This window comes from Aquarana catesbeiana, linkage group LG03, assembly GCF_042186555.1.
Source record: "Aquarana catesbeiana isolate 2022-GZ linkage group LG03, ASM4218655v1, whole genome shotgun sequence".
Classification (NCBI taxonomy): Eukaryota; Metazoa; Chordata; class Amphibia; order Anura; family Ranidae; genus Aquarana; species Aquarana catesbeiana.
Window position 1 is genome coordinate 50,039,747 of NC_133326.1, and position 13,784 is coordinate 50,053,530.

A 13,784-nucleotide genomic window follows, 5' to 3' on the forward strand; every position below is an offset into this window, starting at 1 on the left:
AACACACAGACCAGGTGCTGGCCCCATCCATCCTGGATTCCAATGCAAGAAACTATTCTGGTTGGCTGCATGTCCAAAAAATCACTAATGATGCTCTTCCCCTGTATTTGTGTTTTTGGATATGTTTTTACAGACTGAAATAAAGGTCATTTTAGTGGACGAGCGGCCAACCAGAATTCTTTTTGCTTATTGAAAGTTTTGCAATGTTGTAAACTAGGCTCATCGGCACACATTCATTTTTCTAGCATATGCATTTGTACTGAATTTATGCTGCATTTAATAAACGCCCCTGACTGCATCCGGAGTAAATGAGCCCTTAGCCCTGAACTGCAGCATGTTGAAACATTATGCGATTAAATACATTATAGTCATTGAAAGTTAATTTTCTATTTGTCAAGATTCTTATGTGATAGTCATTCTGAAATTATATTTGTGTTCTATTGGAAGAGGACTATCATAATTCACAAGTTTTTCAGAAGCAAAACGTTTGAAAAAAATGTGTTGTACACTGTAAACTGACTAACTGTATCACCTACTAACACACTGCTTCATGAACATTTCCTTCTCCTTAAAGCAGTATTACAACCAAAACCAAACATGTAACACATTGCAGCTTGTAATATGTAATATAACGCACCTCCTGTATTAGAGTGCCTCCACTCTGGATGGAGGTGCACAGGGGGCACCTTTAGATAGCAGCATTCTGGGGGAGGGTGGGGGGGTAAGATGTACTAGTAGATTTACGCAATACACAAATTGAAGCCAATCTCCAGCTAACACTTTATATAGGTTATAGCAAACAGTTTATTTTTTTTGCCTTTCGGGATAAAGGTTTTACATTAAAGTGGGTCTAAAGCCTAAACATTTTTTACCCTAAATGTATTGCTTGCATCAAGGTAAAAAATGTTTAGGCATCAGCATTCCCCCTCACCTCCCCTTTTACTTACCTGAGCCCTTATTCCATCCAGCGCTGTGCGCGTCTGTGGCTCTTCTCCCCTTTCACCTCTGGGTCTCGCTGGCTTTGCTTGGGCACCGGGAGCCATTGGCTCCCAGTGTTGTCAATCAAAGCCAGTGATGAGGGGGCGGAGCCAAGTTCCACTGTGTCAAACGACGCAGGAGCGGGGCTCAGGAACAATGGCCTCCCTAGGGGGGGCCAGAGGGGGCCCTGACCCCCCCCAACATTATGCTGTGCCCCACCATGTGCCCCCCCAATTAAAAAAAAATTACAAAAGGCAATGTCTTTTTGTCTGCTTTCGTAGCGGACGCGCCACATCTTACTCGGGCCGCCGCTAGAGTAACACAGTCTCTATTGAAAGAGTCCCCAGTCATCTCCTGTGGTGAAAAAAGGAGGGGTGTGGAGGCGCCAACTGTGGTAGCTTGTTTATGCAAAAATAAAAGTTAGTGTAACAATTACACTTACTGGTTTGGGTGATTCCTCTCCCCTCCCTCTGCTCGCTGACACTGCATAATGCGAGCGCTCACACAACCACGGCCACCCGATCTGCTCCTTCCCCTGCATCCTCATTGGCAGGGAGAAGAGCGAGTTGCAGGAAGGACTCCACCAGGACTCTCAGTTACTGAAAAAACAGACTGATTTCTCCCATCCTTAGGACAGGAGAACCAGCCTGTAAATTCCAAGAGATGCCAGACCAGAGCAGTCAATAGCAGGGGCAGGACAGCAAGAGGAGGCTGGGAAACCCCACAGTGGCAGAACACCAGGGCCCGGTGGCAAGAACACCTTTGCAACCCTGATAGTTCTCCCACTACTTTGGACCCTTATATTTTCTTGGTATGCTGGTGACATATATCTCTTTTTCGTTTTCTGCCACCCTGGGGGGCCCCAATACAGTAGGAAGGGACATATATATAAAATTGCATTTTATAGTTGCCCCCCTACTTTTGTCCCTGTCCCCCCATGTGCCCCCCTAAATATGAAAGCTGGAGACACCACTGCTCAGGAAAGAGCTTCCCATGGGGGCACTGGACAGAGAGGAGGGGCCAGTGGGGGATCCAAGAAGAGGAGATTTGCGGCTGCTCTGTGTATTCTATTGCACAGAGCAGGTAAGTATAGACATGTTTGTTATTTTATTTTTATTTTTTTACCTTTACAATTGCTTTAATATAAACTGATCATTGTAAGCAACCCTGCCAGTGTTGAATGGTTTGTCTCATTCGTGTAACTGATACATCTGCAAGAGAGCTTGTTCTTTTGAAAAACAACAGACTTACTGGTCAGATCACTAGATGAAAATAGAAGAAAGAAAACCTAAAAAATTAAACTAATGCAGCCACCACATCTATGAATTGATAAGCTACAATATAATAAATGATTGCTTTTGGGTTTAATACAGCTTTAACCCTTGATCTTAATTACTACCGTTTGTCTCTAATAAAAATAATTCAGGTTTACATAATTATTGTATAATGGCTAACATCTATTGTTATATAATGAATTCGAAATTGAATAGATGGCTTCATTTGAAGACTACTTAAAGTAAACCTGGAGTCAGTATACGATTGGTTATCTAACCATCAAACCTTGTAGCAGCAATCCTATGTCTCCTGTATTTCTCCACTGTTCCAATCTACTGCCTTTAGAAAAACCCACTACTACCAGCTACAGTATGGAAGACAATGCTATTACAAGGAGATGGAATGTGCTTAGTCATATGAAAATACCAACATCAAAGGCTGGCATTTGTATCAGATTTCTGGAGGCCCTAGGTCTGCAGATGAAGGATGTTGGGGTTAAGCAGCAAGGTGAGGTCAAGCATCGTAGGATGCTTACAAAATGGTCTGAAGGTTTGGTAAGTCAACGCTAAGTATACAAAGTTAATCTAAGATGTGTCCAATTATCAGGCCATACAAGGATGACGTAAAGTTCAATTTACACTTACAATTAAAATCCCTCACCTGCTTCTGGTCCCTTCCACAGTACTCCTTTGTTACTGTGATTTAAAGTTTAACTAAACCCCCAAAGTCACTTCCACCTTCCAGCCATGCGGTGTTACAACCCTCCCTTCCCAGAGGAAGTCAAGTGACCAGTAATGCAACGCTTGGGGCGGAGCCGGTGACGTCACTTCCGGCTAGACGGAAAACTGGAAGTGTGGCGAGAGCAGCTTGTTATACATTAGTACACACTACACAAAGCTTTGTTTTGGTTGTAAGTGCATTTTTATTAGTAATAAATGGTAGTAAAGTTACTTAGTTGTTGCGCAATGAGAGTTTCTATATTTAATGTCCAAGCCATACTGTGATTAGAGGCAGCCTGGTCCGGTCTCTTAAAGGGACATACGATGGGAAGTGAGCACTAACAGCCAGATGGTGGATATGCAACCATTATATAATAAAGCGCATTTGATCTACCTAGATCAATAAGTGGAGGTGAGCAGGCACTGTTGGAGGATTGGTGACACTGGATTTTTCACAATTGGGAAGATTTGTGTATTTTACTACACGCAATAAATTGATGGAATATGGACAGTCGATTTGTCACTATAAGACTTTTTATCTAGTCATTATCTCACCGTTAATGGGTGGCTTTTAAACCTTGGTTTATTAAATACATATGTGTGTTATTTTGTTGCACTATTTTTGATAAGTTTATCATATACAGTGTAAAGAAAAACAAATTTTGAAAACTTTTTTTTGTGGATATTTATGCACACCATTGTATGAGGAACTTTTTGATATAAAAATGTATGTTGTTCACTTAAAGGATTAGTGCACCACTATATTAGATTTTAGATTCGTTTTATACATCTTTCGCCGGCCACCGTCATCTACCCGGTTTTCTGCCCCTCAATTGGTCGTTAGGGGATGATGTCATCCAGAGCATGCAAGTCAGTCAGTCTGGAATAGCCAAACTGTGGCGGGAATGCATGATGAGCTGCATGTGCACAGCTAAGTGTACCTTCAGTAGAATGCTGTGATCAGGCAGGTGAGTTTGTATTACTGCAGAAAAGACTTAGCGTGTCTCTTCTGCAACAAAAGCTGCCTGCTCGCAGTTTTAGAAAATTTAGGTTTAGTTCCACTTTAAAATTGTACATGCCATCTGCTGGTAACAGTTGACATTGCAGGCCAACTATTGTGAAACAAAGTTCTATGGTAATCAAAGCACTGTTAGGCCCCTTTCACACTTGTGCGACTTGGGACTGCAAAGTTGCATGACAAGTCAAACCCCAATATTTCCAATGAATACCATTCATATCTATGCGACTTCAAAGTAGTCCCTGTACTATTTTGGTCCGACTTTGATGCGAGTTAAGGTCCATAAACCTCAAGTTTACACAGGTATTCCCTAAAGTTGCGTCAAAATTACGGCCGTAAAATCTCGACAAAGTCGCGGCAGTGCAAAAGGGACCTAAATAAAAGTACTTCTAAAGTTAAAATGGAGTTCCACTCGTTTTTAAGAGTTAGCTAAATTGTAATGTGCATCGCTAGTGAATTAAAGTTTGGAAACTGATATGTTGTAATTTCTTCAGAAAGGACTTTTTTTCTCTTTAGTGGTCTTCCCCACGACCCCCGTTTGCGGCCGCCTAGGCGATTACGTCACCAGCCCTGATGCGTTGACTACTGCGATATCTGTCATTGATTTCAGGAGTCTTTGGGCATCTAATGCGGGTGAGATTTTCTGACCGCAAGTGATGCAATCGGCGCAATTTTAGAAGAATTGCTAAGGAAACCTTTAATTAAACTGCGCCACGCAGTGTCATTACTGCACAGGCGCGAGATCTGTAAGTGAATGCTGGGTAGCCAGCTACACCTTATCCTGAAAATACACACGGGGGGGCTTCAGATGCCCACATCCTCGATGGCCCCTGCCTGCTTCCGAGATCATGTAAGTTATTCCAGATTTAAACATAACAAGCATGAAGACAGTTAGTATTAGTATATTTATATTTAGATACTGTTCTAACAATTACGGGGCAGCTTTTAAAAAAAGAATTGATTATGGGGACTGGAACTCCGCTTTAAGTAACAACATGTACAATATCGAATAGATAAAGCTTGAAAACTGCAGGTCATGTGATTGCTTTTCCTGAGCGACTCGCAGACCTGCAGGTAGGCGTGTCTATATCGGGGCATCACGTCATAACTGGAAGTGACACTTGCCACCAAGCATCTGTGTCTCCAAGGTGATGAAATACAATCAGAGGGCGGCATTATATCACTTGTATCTCCGAACAGAATGAAGGAGGGTGTAAACTGACCACACAAGCATGGATCGTCTTCCATGCTTAGCGTGGTCACTTTAATAGCAGGAAGAGAGGAACTGTTAGGATCAACTAGGTAATATAGCAGCACTCTATTATGCTATTAATATAAAAAAGCACATGAGTAAATTGTAGCACTTCTATGCTTGTTTATAAGGGGGTTAAGTCCAATAAGTTGTATGCCACCTTGTTTAACTTTTTTTTTTTTTTACTATATACATTTTTACTGGGTACTGGGAGTATAGTTAGCACTAAGCTCCTAGAGTTCTGACAGGGGAGATGCGCTCTACTACACAGCAGCAGCTCTGCCTGCTCCTTCCCTCCACTGTCAATTCATAGAACACTTTGAATTTCATGGCTGGGTTCACATAATACAAAGCCTTCCATTAAGCAACAGGAGAGGGCAGGCAGAGCAGCTGCAAATGACTCTGCAGCTGCTGTATTGAAGACTGAAAGGTCCAGCATCAGAGTGCTGGAAGTATACAGATAGCTGTACTCATACAGTACAGAAAGTGACAGCATACAGCCATGGCCAAAAGTTTTGAGAATGTGAAAATTAATATTTGTGTCAAAGTCAGCTGCCTAAGTTTTTATTAAGGCAATTTACATATACTCCAGAATGTTATGAAGAGTGATCAGATGAATTGCAAATAATTGCAAAGTCCCTCTTTGCTATGAAAATGAAATTAACGCCCCCCCCAAAAAGGGTACAAATCCTACCCCTTTAGGGGGGTGGACAAAAGCACACCCTTAAGTGCACTTTTTTGTGTGTTCTCACATGCACTTTTTTTTGTACACTTACGGGTTCTTTCGTTACAGGATTTTACAGCACTGCGGATCTAGAGAAAAAAAAAAAGTGAGGCAAAGACTTTTGGAGGATGGCCTGGTGTCAAAAAGGGCAGCAAAGAAGCCACTTCTCTCCAGGAAAAACATCACTGTACCTTTTGCAGACTGATGTTCTGCAAAATGTCCAGGGATTGGACTGCTGAGGACTGGTGTAAAGTCATTTTCTCTGATGAATCCCCTTTCCGATTGTTTGGGGCATCTGGAAAAAACCTTGTCCGGAGAAGAAAAGGTGAGCGCTACCATCAGTCCTGTGTCATGCTAACAAAAAAGTATCCGGAGACCATTCATGTGTGGGGTTGATTCTCAGCCAAGGGAGTGGGCTCACTCACAATTTTGCCTAAGAACACAGCCGTGAATAAAGAATAGTACAAAACATCCTCTGAGACCAACTTCTCCCAACCATCCAAGAGCAGTGTGGTGAGGAACAATGCCTTTTCCACCTTGCCATAAGGCAAAAGTGATAACCAAGTGGCTTGAGGAACAAAACATTGACATTGTGGGTCCTTGGCCAGGAAACTCCCCAGACCTTAATGCCATTGAGAACTTGTGGCCAATCCTCAAGAGGCGAGTGAACATAAAAAACCCACAAATTCTGACAAACTCCAAGCCTTGATTATGCAAGAATGGGTTGCCATCAGTCAGGATGTGGCCCAGAAGTTGATTGACAGCATGCCAGGGCATATTGCAGAGGTCTTGAAAAAGAAGGGTCAACACTGCAAATATTGAGTCTTTACATAAACTTAATGTCATTGTCAATAAAAGCCTTTGACACTTACAAAATGCTTGTAATTATACTTCAGTATACCATAGTAACATCTGACAGAAAGATCCAAAAACACTGAAGCAGCAGACTTTGTGAAAATTAATATTTGTGTCATTCTCAAAACTTTTGGCCATGGCTGTACACCTTTTTGGACTTAACTCCTTATAACCCAGCAGATTTTTTAAAGTTTTGCAATTCCTGGCATTGCACTTTAACTTATTTACCAAAAGTACTGGTAAACTACTAAAACTAAATTTACCTATAAATTTACATTAATGAAGCTGTCATTTAGGATTACTGACCCACTTATACAGGCATTTATAATGCATTTTACAGTTAGGGCCACTCCTACTAAATGTTTACACCCTTATAACTGATAAACAGTTGATCCTCTCACCTTTAAGAGCCCAGTGGTGCCAGAAAACCAGACCTGCATGTACTGATTCTCCAGATAGAAGTCGTCAGTGCTGGTCTCCAAGATCTTCACTGGAAACACATCCTGCTTCTTTATAGTCAGGTCCCTGCCATGGAGGTACACCCGGACACTGGACTTCAGGGTAGTGTGTGCATCGAATGACGTGTACAACTGAAAGATACTCAGGCCAAGTGAGGGTAAACGGGCAGTGAAAGAGACCTGCAATAACAGAACAGTTCACAGATTTGTAAGAACAATGTAAGAAAGGAAAAACATTACCAAAATTAAATATTATTCTTGTCATTTTTAAAATGGTAGTAAAATTTCTCTCTATTGTTGCCCTTCAAGTAAGCCTTTATTACCTTACCTGTCTTACCTGTAGCTACTGTGAATATCTCCTAAACATGCTCATTTTAAGAGATATTCACATTGGCTCAGGCTGATGACATCACTGCACATGTGATGCACTCTCTGCATTCAGGGCGCACTGAGTGTGTCATGAATGCAGAGCGTGCTGTACCACGATTGTGCTCCTGTGTGCATGCACGGGAGTGACATCATCACATCCTGGCCACTCAACTGGCCAGAGAGCCCAAACCTGGAAGTTTTAATAGCACATTATGAAAGACTTTCTTTTCACACAGAGCCCTTCAGTTCAGTGTCAACACTGTCAGTTATTCCATCTTTGTCTGGCCTTTGTGCTCTCTGGCCAGTTGAATGGCCAGAGAGCACAAATAATATTAATAAAGTTAAAACGTAACTAAAGACAAAAAATGTTTTTCTTCATTGTGGATAAAGTAAGGTAGGGTTAGAACTGCTGTCAGGTTTTTTTTTTTTTTTGCCATCCGTGTTTAATAGAGGAGATTTCTCTTGGTTCCTGTCCCATAGCCAAAGAAAAAATAAGAGAAAATCCCTCCAAAGTGAGGGAATCCCAGGGTGTCACCTGGGTCACCAGAACTAGTGTCCCTATTGGAAGATATCCCCTCTGTTACTTTTCTGAAGACAACCCAAAATTTGGGATTTTCTTTCACTTTCAAGGATAATGGTAAACAGGACAAAGAGAGGTTGAATCAGGAAATACAAAAAACAGTCACTTCCAGTGCTAAAAGGTCTTCCAAGGTAAGGGGGTAACAGGTGTCAAATATAATGGTGGTGTGAAAGGTATATGTGGTATCCCCGGACTAGGTGGATGCTGCCTTCCTCAGATGGGGTAATCCAAAGGGAACTACAAGAAAAACAGAAATGGAAGGCGCGCACACCTAGTCTATTACCAGAGATAATTTAATAATAAAAAAATCGTATAAAAGTGGGTACTCACAAAACGCAACTGACAAAAAGCCATAAACACAGTGCATGGACATGCACAGAACACGGGGTACAGCTAACGCATTTTGGGGGCGCACCCCCTTCCTCAGAGCTAGGCTGAGAAAGAAGGTGCGCCCCCGAAACGCGTTAGCTGTACCCTATGTTCTGTGCATGTCCATGCACTGTGTTTATGGCTTTTTGTCATTTGCATTTTGAGAGTACCCACTTTTATACGATTTATTATTATTAAATTATCTCTGGTAATGCACTAGGTGTGCGCACCTTCCATTTCTGTTTTTCTTGTAGCTCTCTAACAGGGACACAGACAGCAATAGCAAAAGCAGACAGGTGTTCTAATCCCAAACTCAAAACAAAAAAAAGTTTTGCCTTTAGTTACATTAAAAAAAAAAAAAAAAAAAAAAAAAACACCATAGAACAAAAAAAGAAAGAAATAAAAGTAAAGAAAATAGTGTGATGCGCTGATCACACCGTCCCCTCACTGCAGCCAAAAACTGGCAGCTGCCTGCATGCCAAGACAGAGCGTTTAGCATGCGGGCAGTGTGAACAAGCCCTAAAGCTTGAGTGTCAGGGGCTAGACCTCGCCTTCTTTTTCTAAATCAAGTTTCTGCCAGGGCACAAAGAAAACAGTGCTGGCGTTATGTGTGGGTTTTTGGGGCAGAAAAAAATGCACAAAAAAAATAAATAAATACACGACACCAGCCTTGTGGTATGAACAGGGTAAAAAAAAAAATAGAGAATTGTTTTTTTGAGTACCAGAACACCATGCGGGAAACTTATGTTCCATGCCCGTTTCCGGCACCGCATTTAAAATAGTGCAGCTGTGATCTGCAATGGGGTGTCAATGTTAACGACACCCCAAGTGCAAATAGCAAACAGTGTTTCCCTGCACTAGTTTGCATGGTAAATAAGTACCATGCGATCTGGTTGCAGTGCGTTTTCTGAAGTAATGCATGCACTACTTTTAGTGTGGACCAGCCCATGCAAAATGAATGGGTTCAAATTGCACTACACGTGAATCGCAAAGAAACGCACAGCGTGTTCTTGTGTGATTCCTGGTGCAAACAGGCCCTCTGTCTGTTGCAGAGAAATGCAGGTCTCTACACATGGTGTGAAGTAGGACTCATGGTGTGATATTATTAGACTCTGCATTGTCGGTTACCTGGTAGACATCAGGGTTTATATCAGTCAAAGACTGCCATACTGGACTGATCTGTACGGCCATCGGCTGTCCTTCCTCTGTGAGCACTCGGACATGAGGGGTGTTCACCAGAACGGAGACTACACACAAACGATTCTGCTCCACAGGATTGAAAACTACAATGTACCTGTAACACAGAAAAGGAAAACTGAACAACTTACAGAAGTGGATAATAGCTCCAATACACCAGAAATTTTATACTCCTTGTGTGACATAAAATCATGACAAAACCACACTCGTTTTTTTATCATCTAACAATTTTAAAATGATCTGTCTCCAATCTCTAGCTATCAAATACAAGAATCAATCCTGCCAGACAAATAAAACTTCAGTAACCATAAATGTATACTTGAAATTTTTAAAGTGTCACTAAACCCACATCATAAAAACTATCAATAAATGGTGTATTACGTGTTGTTCCTACTCAGTTACTATGGGATTGCTTTTCTGTATTCTGCAAAAAAAAAACCTTGTTGATCCTACAGCTCTCTATCTCCATCCTCTGTTAATGTCTCTGATTCAGCTAGGGATTTTTGCAGAGCAGTGTTGGCAGCTCTGCACATGCTCAGTTTTCAGTGAGTTTCTATACTGAGCATTTCCTCGCTATCACATCGGAGCCGGCCATGTGACTAGAGCATCACACATGTGGGCGTATACACAGTTGTAATTGACAGCCCAATCCTTCCTCCTCCTCCATGTCTAGTAACGAGCTAAAACACAATGGGGAGGGATATTACATGTAGATATTACATGGTTTCTTCACCTCCTTCTTATTCTAAGACACAGGCTGGAGGGACACAACACAGCCTGTGACTGGCAGAAATCTGCCCACACCATGTTATTTTCACAAAACAATAAAGATTTAATTTCAAATATATATTTGGATGCCAATATAAAGCAGTTATTAATTAATATGATATTATTTTTACTCTGTATTCCAAAGGCTGTTTTTTATTTTTATTTTGAACATGTGACCAGCAGCAGAGGACTAGAAGCTCCTCCTGCTTATGTTTCCCTGCAGACAGGCTGGGAAAGAGCTGCGCCGCGTGACAGCTGTATATCGATTAGGAAAAAAGCGACTGAGATGTTTTTTTTTTTATTAAAATAATTACAGTGTCATCATCCATATGAAAGAAAAAGAAAGGGCAATGTAAATTAAATAGTGCGTGTTTAGCATCCCTTTAAGAAATGCCTTAAACAACATACCGTGGAGAGGAACCCAATTTGATAATAGTTTTCTCTGGCAGAGTTTCTTGAGTCAAACGGCTGTCATCCTACAAGAGAACATACTACATTTAATGGTTAAAGCAAAAATAAAGGATATCCTATAGAATTTTAGTACATGGGAGCTGTGCTTTCAAAGTACTTCAGTGGAGCCACAAAGTTTATGTACAGTGTATGTGCAAGTAAATGATGCCATTGACTTCAAAAGTTTTCAAATGCATGTTTTTTTGTTTGTTTTCTAATAATGCATACTGCAAATTTATTTCCTATTCACACATCTGTACTTCCAACTGCATGCATTTTCAGAGAGGAGAGGGATCTAAACCATAAAGTCAGCACAAAAGTACATTGTGTTAGTTAAGAAATGCTAAATTATTAAAGAAAAAGTGTACACAGCTGAAATGGTTTGTTACAAAAATAAAAGACATCATTTTTTATTCCAGGGCTTCCATTAACCACTTAAGGACCGCCTAACGCCGATTTACGTCGGCAAGGCGGCACGGGCAGGCAAAATCACGTACATGTACGTGATTTGCCTCTCGCGGGTGGGGGGTCCGATCGGACCCCCCCCCGGTGCCCGAAGCGGTCCCGTTCTGTTCCCCGGCGATCCGAGATGAGGGGGAGGCCATCCGTTCGTGGCCCCCCCCTCGCGATCGCCGCCGGCCAATGGGAACACTCCTTTGCTGCTGTATGCTAAACAGCAGCAAAGGAAATGATGTCATCTCCCCTCGGCTCGGTATTTTCCGTTCCAGCGCCGAGGGGAGAAGACATCAATGTGAGTGCACAACACACTACACACACAGTAGAACATGCCAGGCATACAAAACACCCCGATCCCCCCCCCGATCGCCCCCCGATCCCCCCCCAATCACCCCCCCCCCCCCTGTCACAAACTGACACCAGCAGGTTTTTTTTTTTTTTTTTTTTTTTTTTTTCTGATTACTGCATAGTGTCAGTTTGTGACAGTTACAGTGTTGGGACAGTGAGTATCACCCCCCTGTAGGTCTAGGGTACCCCCCTAACCCCCCCTAATAAAGTTTTAACCCCTTGATCACCCCCTGTCACCAGTGTTGCTAAGCGATCATTTTTCTGATCGCTGTATTAGTGTCACTGGTGACGCTAGTTAGTGAGGTAAATATTTAGGTTCGCCGTCAGCGTTTTATAGTGACAGGGACCCCCATATACTACCTAATAAATGTTTTAACCCCTTGATTGCCCCCTAGTTAACCCTTTCACCACTGATCACCGTATAACCGTTACGGGTGACGCAGGTTAGTTCGTTTATTTTTTATAGTGTCAGGGCACCCGCCGTTTATTACCTAATAAAGGTTTAGCCCCCTGATCGCCCGGCGGTGATATGCGTCGCCCCAGGCAGCGTCAGATTAGCGCCAGTACCGCTAACACCCACGCACGCAGCATGCGCCTCCCTTAGTGGTATAGTATCTGATCGGATCAATATCTGATCCGATCAGATCTATACTAGCGTCCCCAGCAGTTTAGGGTTCCCAAAAACACAGTGTTAGCGGGATCAGCCCAGATACCCGCTAGCACCTGCGTTTTGCCCCTCCGCCCAGCCCACCCAAGTGCAGTATCGATCGATCACTGTCACTTACAAAACACTAAACGCATAACTGCAGCGTTCGCAGAGTCAGGCCTGATCCCTGCGATCGCTAACAGTTTTTTTGGTAGCATTTTGGTGAACTGGCAAGCAAGCACCAGGCAGCGTCAGGTTAGCGCCAGTACCGCTAACACCCACGCACGCACCGTACACCTCCCTTAGTGGTATAGTATCTGATCGGATCAATATCTGATCCGATCAGATCTATACTAGCGTCCCCAGCAGTTTAGGGTTCCCAAAAACGCAGTGTTAGCGGGATCAGCCCAGATACCTGCTAGCACCTGCGTTGTGCCCCTCCGCCCGGCCCAGCCCAGCCCACCCAAGTGCAGTATCGATCGATCACTGACACTTACAAGGCACTAAACGCATAACTGCAGCGTTCGCAGAGTCAGGCCTGATCCCTGCGATCGCTAACAGTTTTTTTGGTAGCATTTTGGTGAACTAGCAAGCACCGGCCCCAGGCAGCGTCAGGTTAGCGCCAGTACCACTAACACCCACGCACGCAGCATACGCCTCCTTTAGTGGTATAGTATCTGAACGGATCAATATCTGATCCGATCAGATCAGATCTATACTAGCGTCCCCAGCAGTTTAGGGTTCCCAAAAACGCAGTGTTAGCGGGATCAACCCAGATACCTGCTAGCACCTGCGTTTTGCCCCTCCGCCCGGCCCAGTCCAGCCCACCCAAGTGCAGTATCGATCGATCACTGTCACTTACAAAACACTAAACGCATAACTGCAGCGTTTGCAGAGTCAGGCCTGATCCCTGCGATCGCTAACAGTTTTTTTGGAAGCTTTTTATTGAACTGGCAAGCACCAGCGGCCTAGTACACCCCGGTCGTAGTCAAACCAGCACTGCAGTAACACTTGGTGACGTGGCGAGTCCCATAAGTGCAGTTCAAGCTGGTGAGGTGGCAAGCACAAGTAGTGTCCCGCTGCCACCAAAAAGACAAACACAGGCCCGTCGTGCCCATAGTGCCCTTCCTGCTGCATTCGCCAATCCTAATTGGGAACCCACCACTTCTGCAGCGCCCGTACTTCCCCCATTCACATCCCCCAACGAAATGCAGTCGGCTGCATGAGAGGCATTTTTATGTGCTCCCGAGTACCCCTACCCAACGAACCCCCCCAAAAAGATGTTGTGTCTGCAGCAAACGCGGATATAGGCGTGACACCCG

The 13,784-nt window shown here is 43.2% G+C and overlaps 1 protein-coding gene across 3 annotated transcripts in view; it reads right to left on the reverse strand.

Moving 5' to 3' along the window:
• Positions 1-13,784, reverse strand: part of MAN2A2 (mannosidase alpha class 2A member 2) — a 218,864-nt gene that overhangs the window by 29,855 nt on the left and 175,225 nt on the right. For all 3 annotated transcript variants that reach the window (XM_073618510.1, XM_073618511.1, XM_073618512.1), the window contains exons 13-15: positions 10,971-11,038; positions 9,726-9,891; positions 7,223-7,459 (exon numbers count right to left, since the gene is read on the reverse strand). In XM_073618510.1, the coding sequence (XP_073474611.1) occupies positions 7,223-7,459; positions 9,726-9,891; positions 10,971-11,038 (471 nt within the window). The remainder of the gene's footprint in view (positions 1-7,222; positions 7,460-9,725; positions 9,892-10,970; positions 11,039-13,784) is intronic.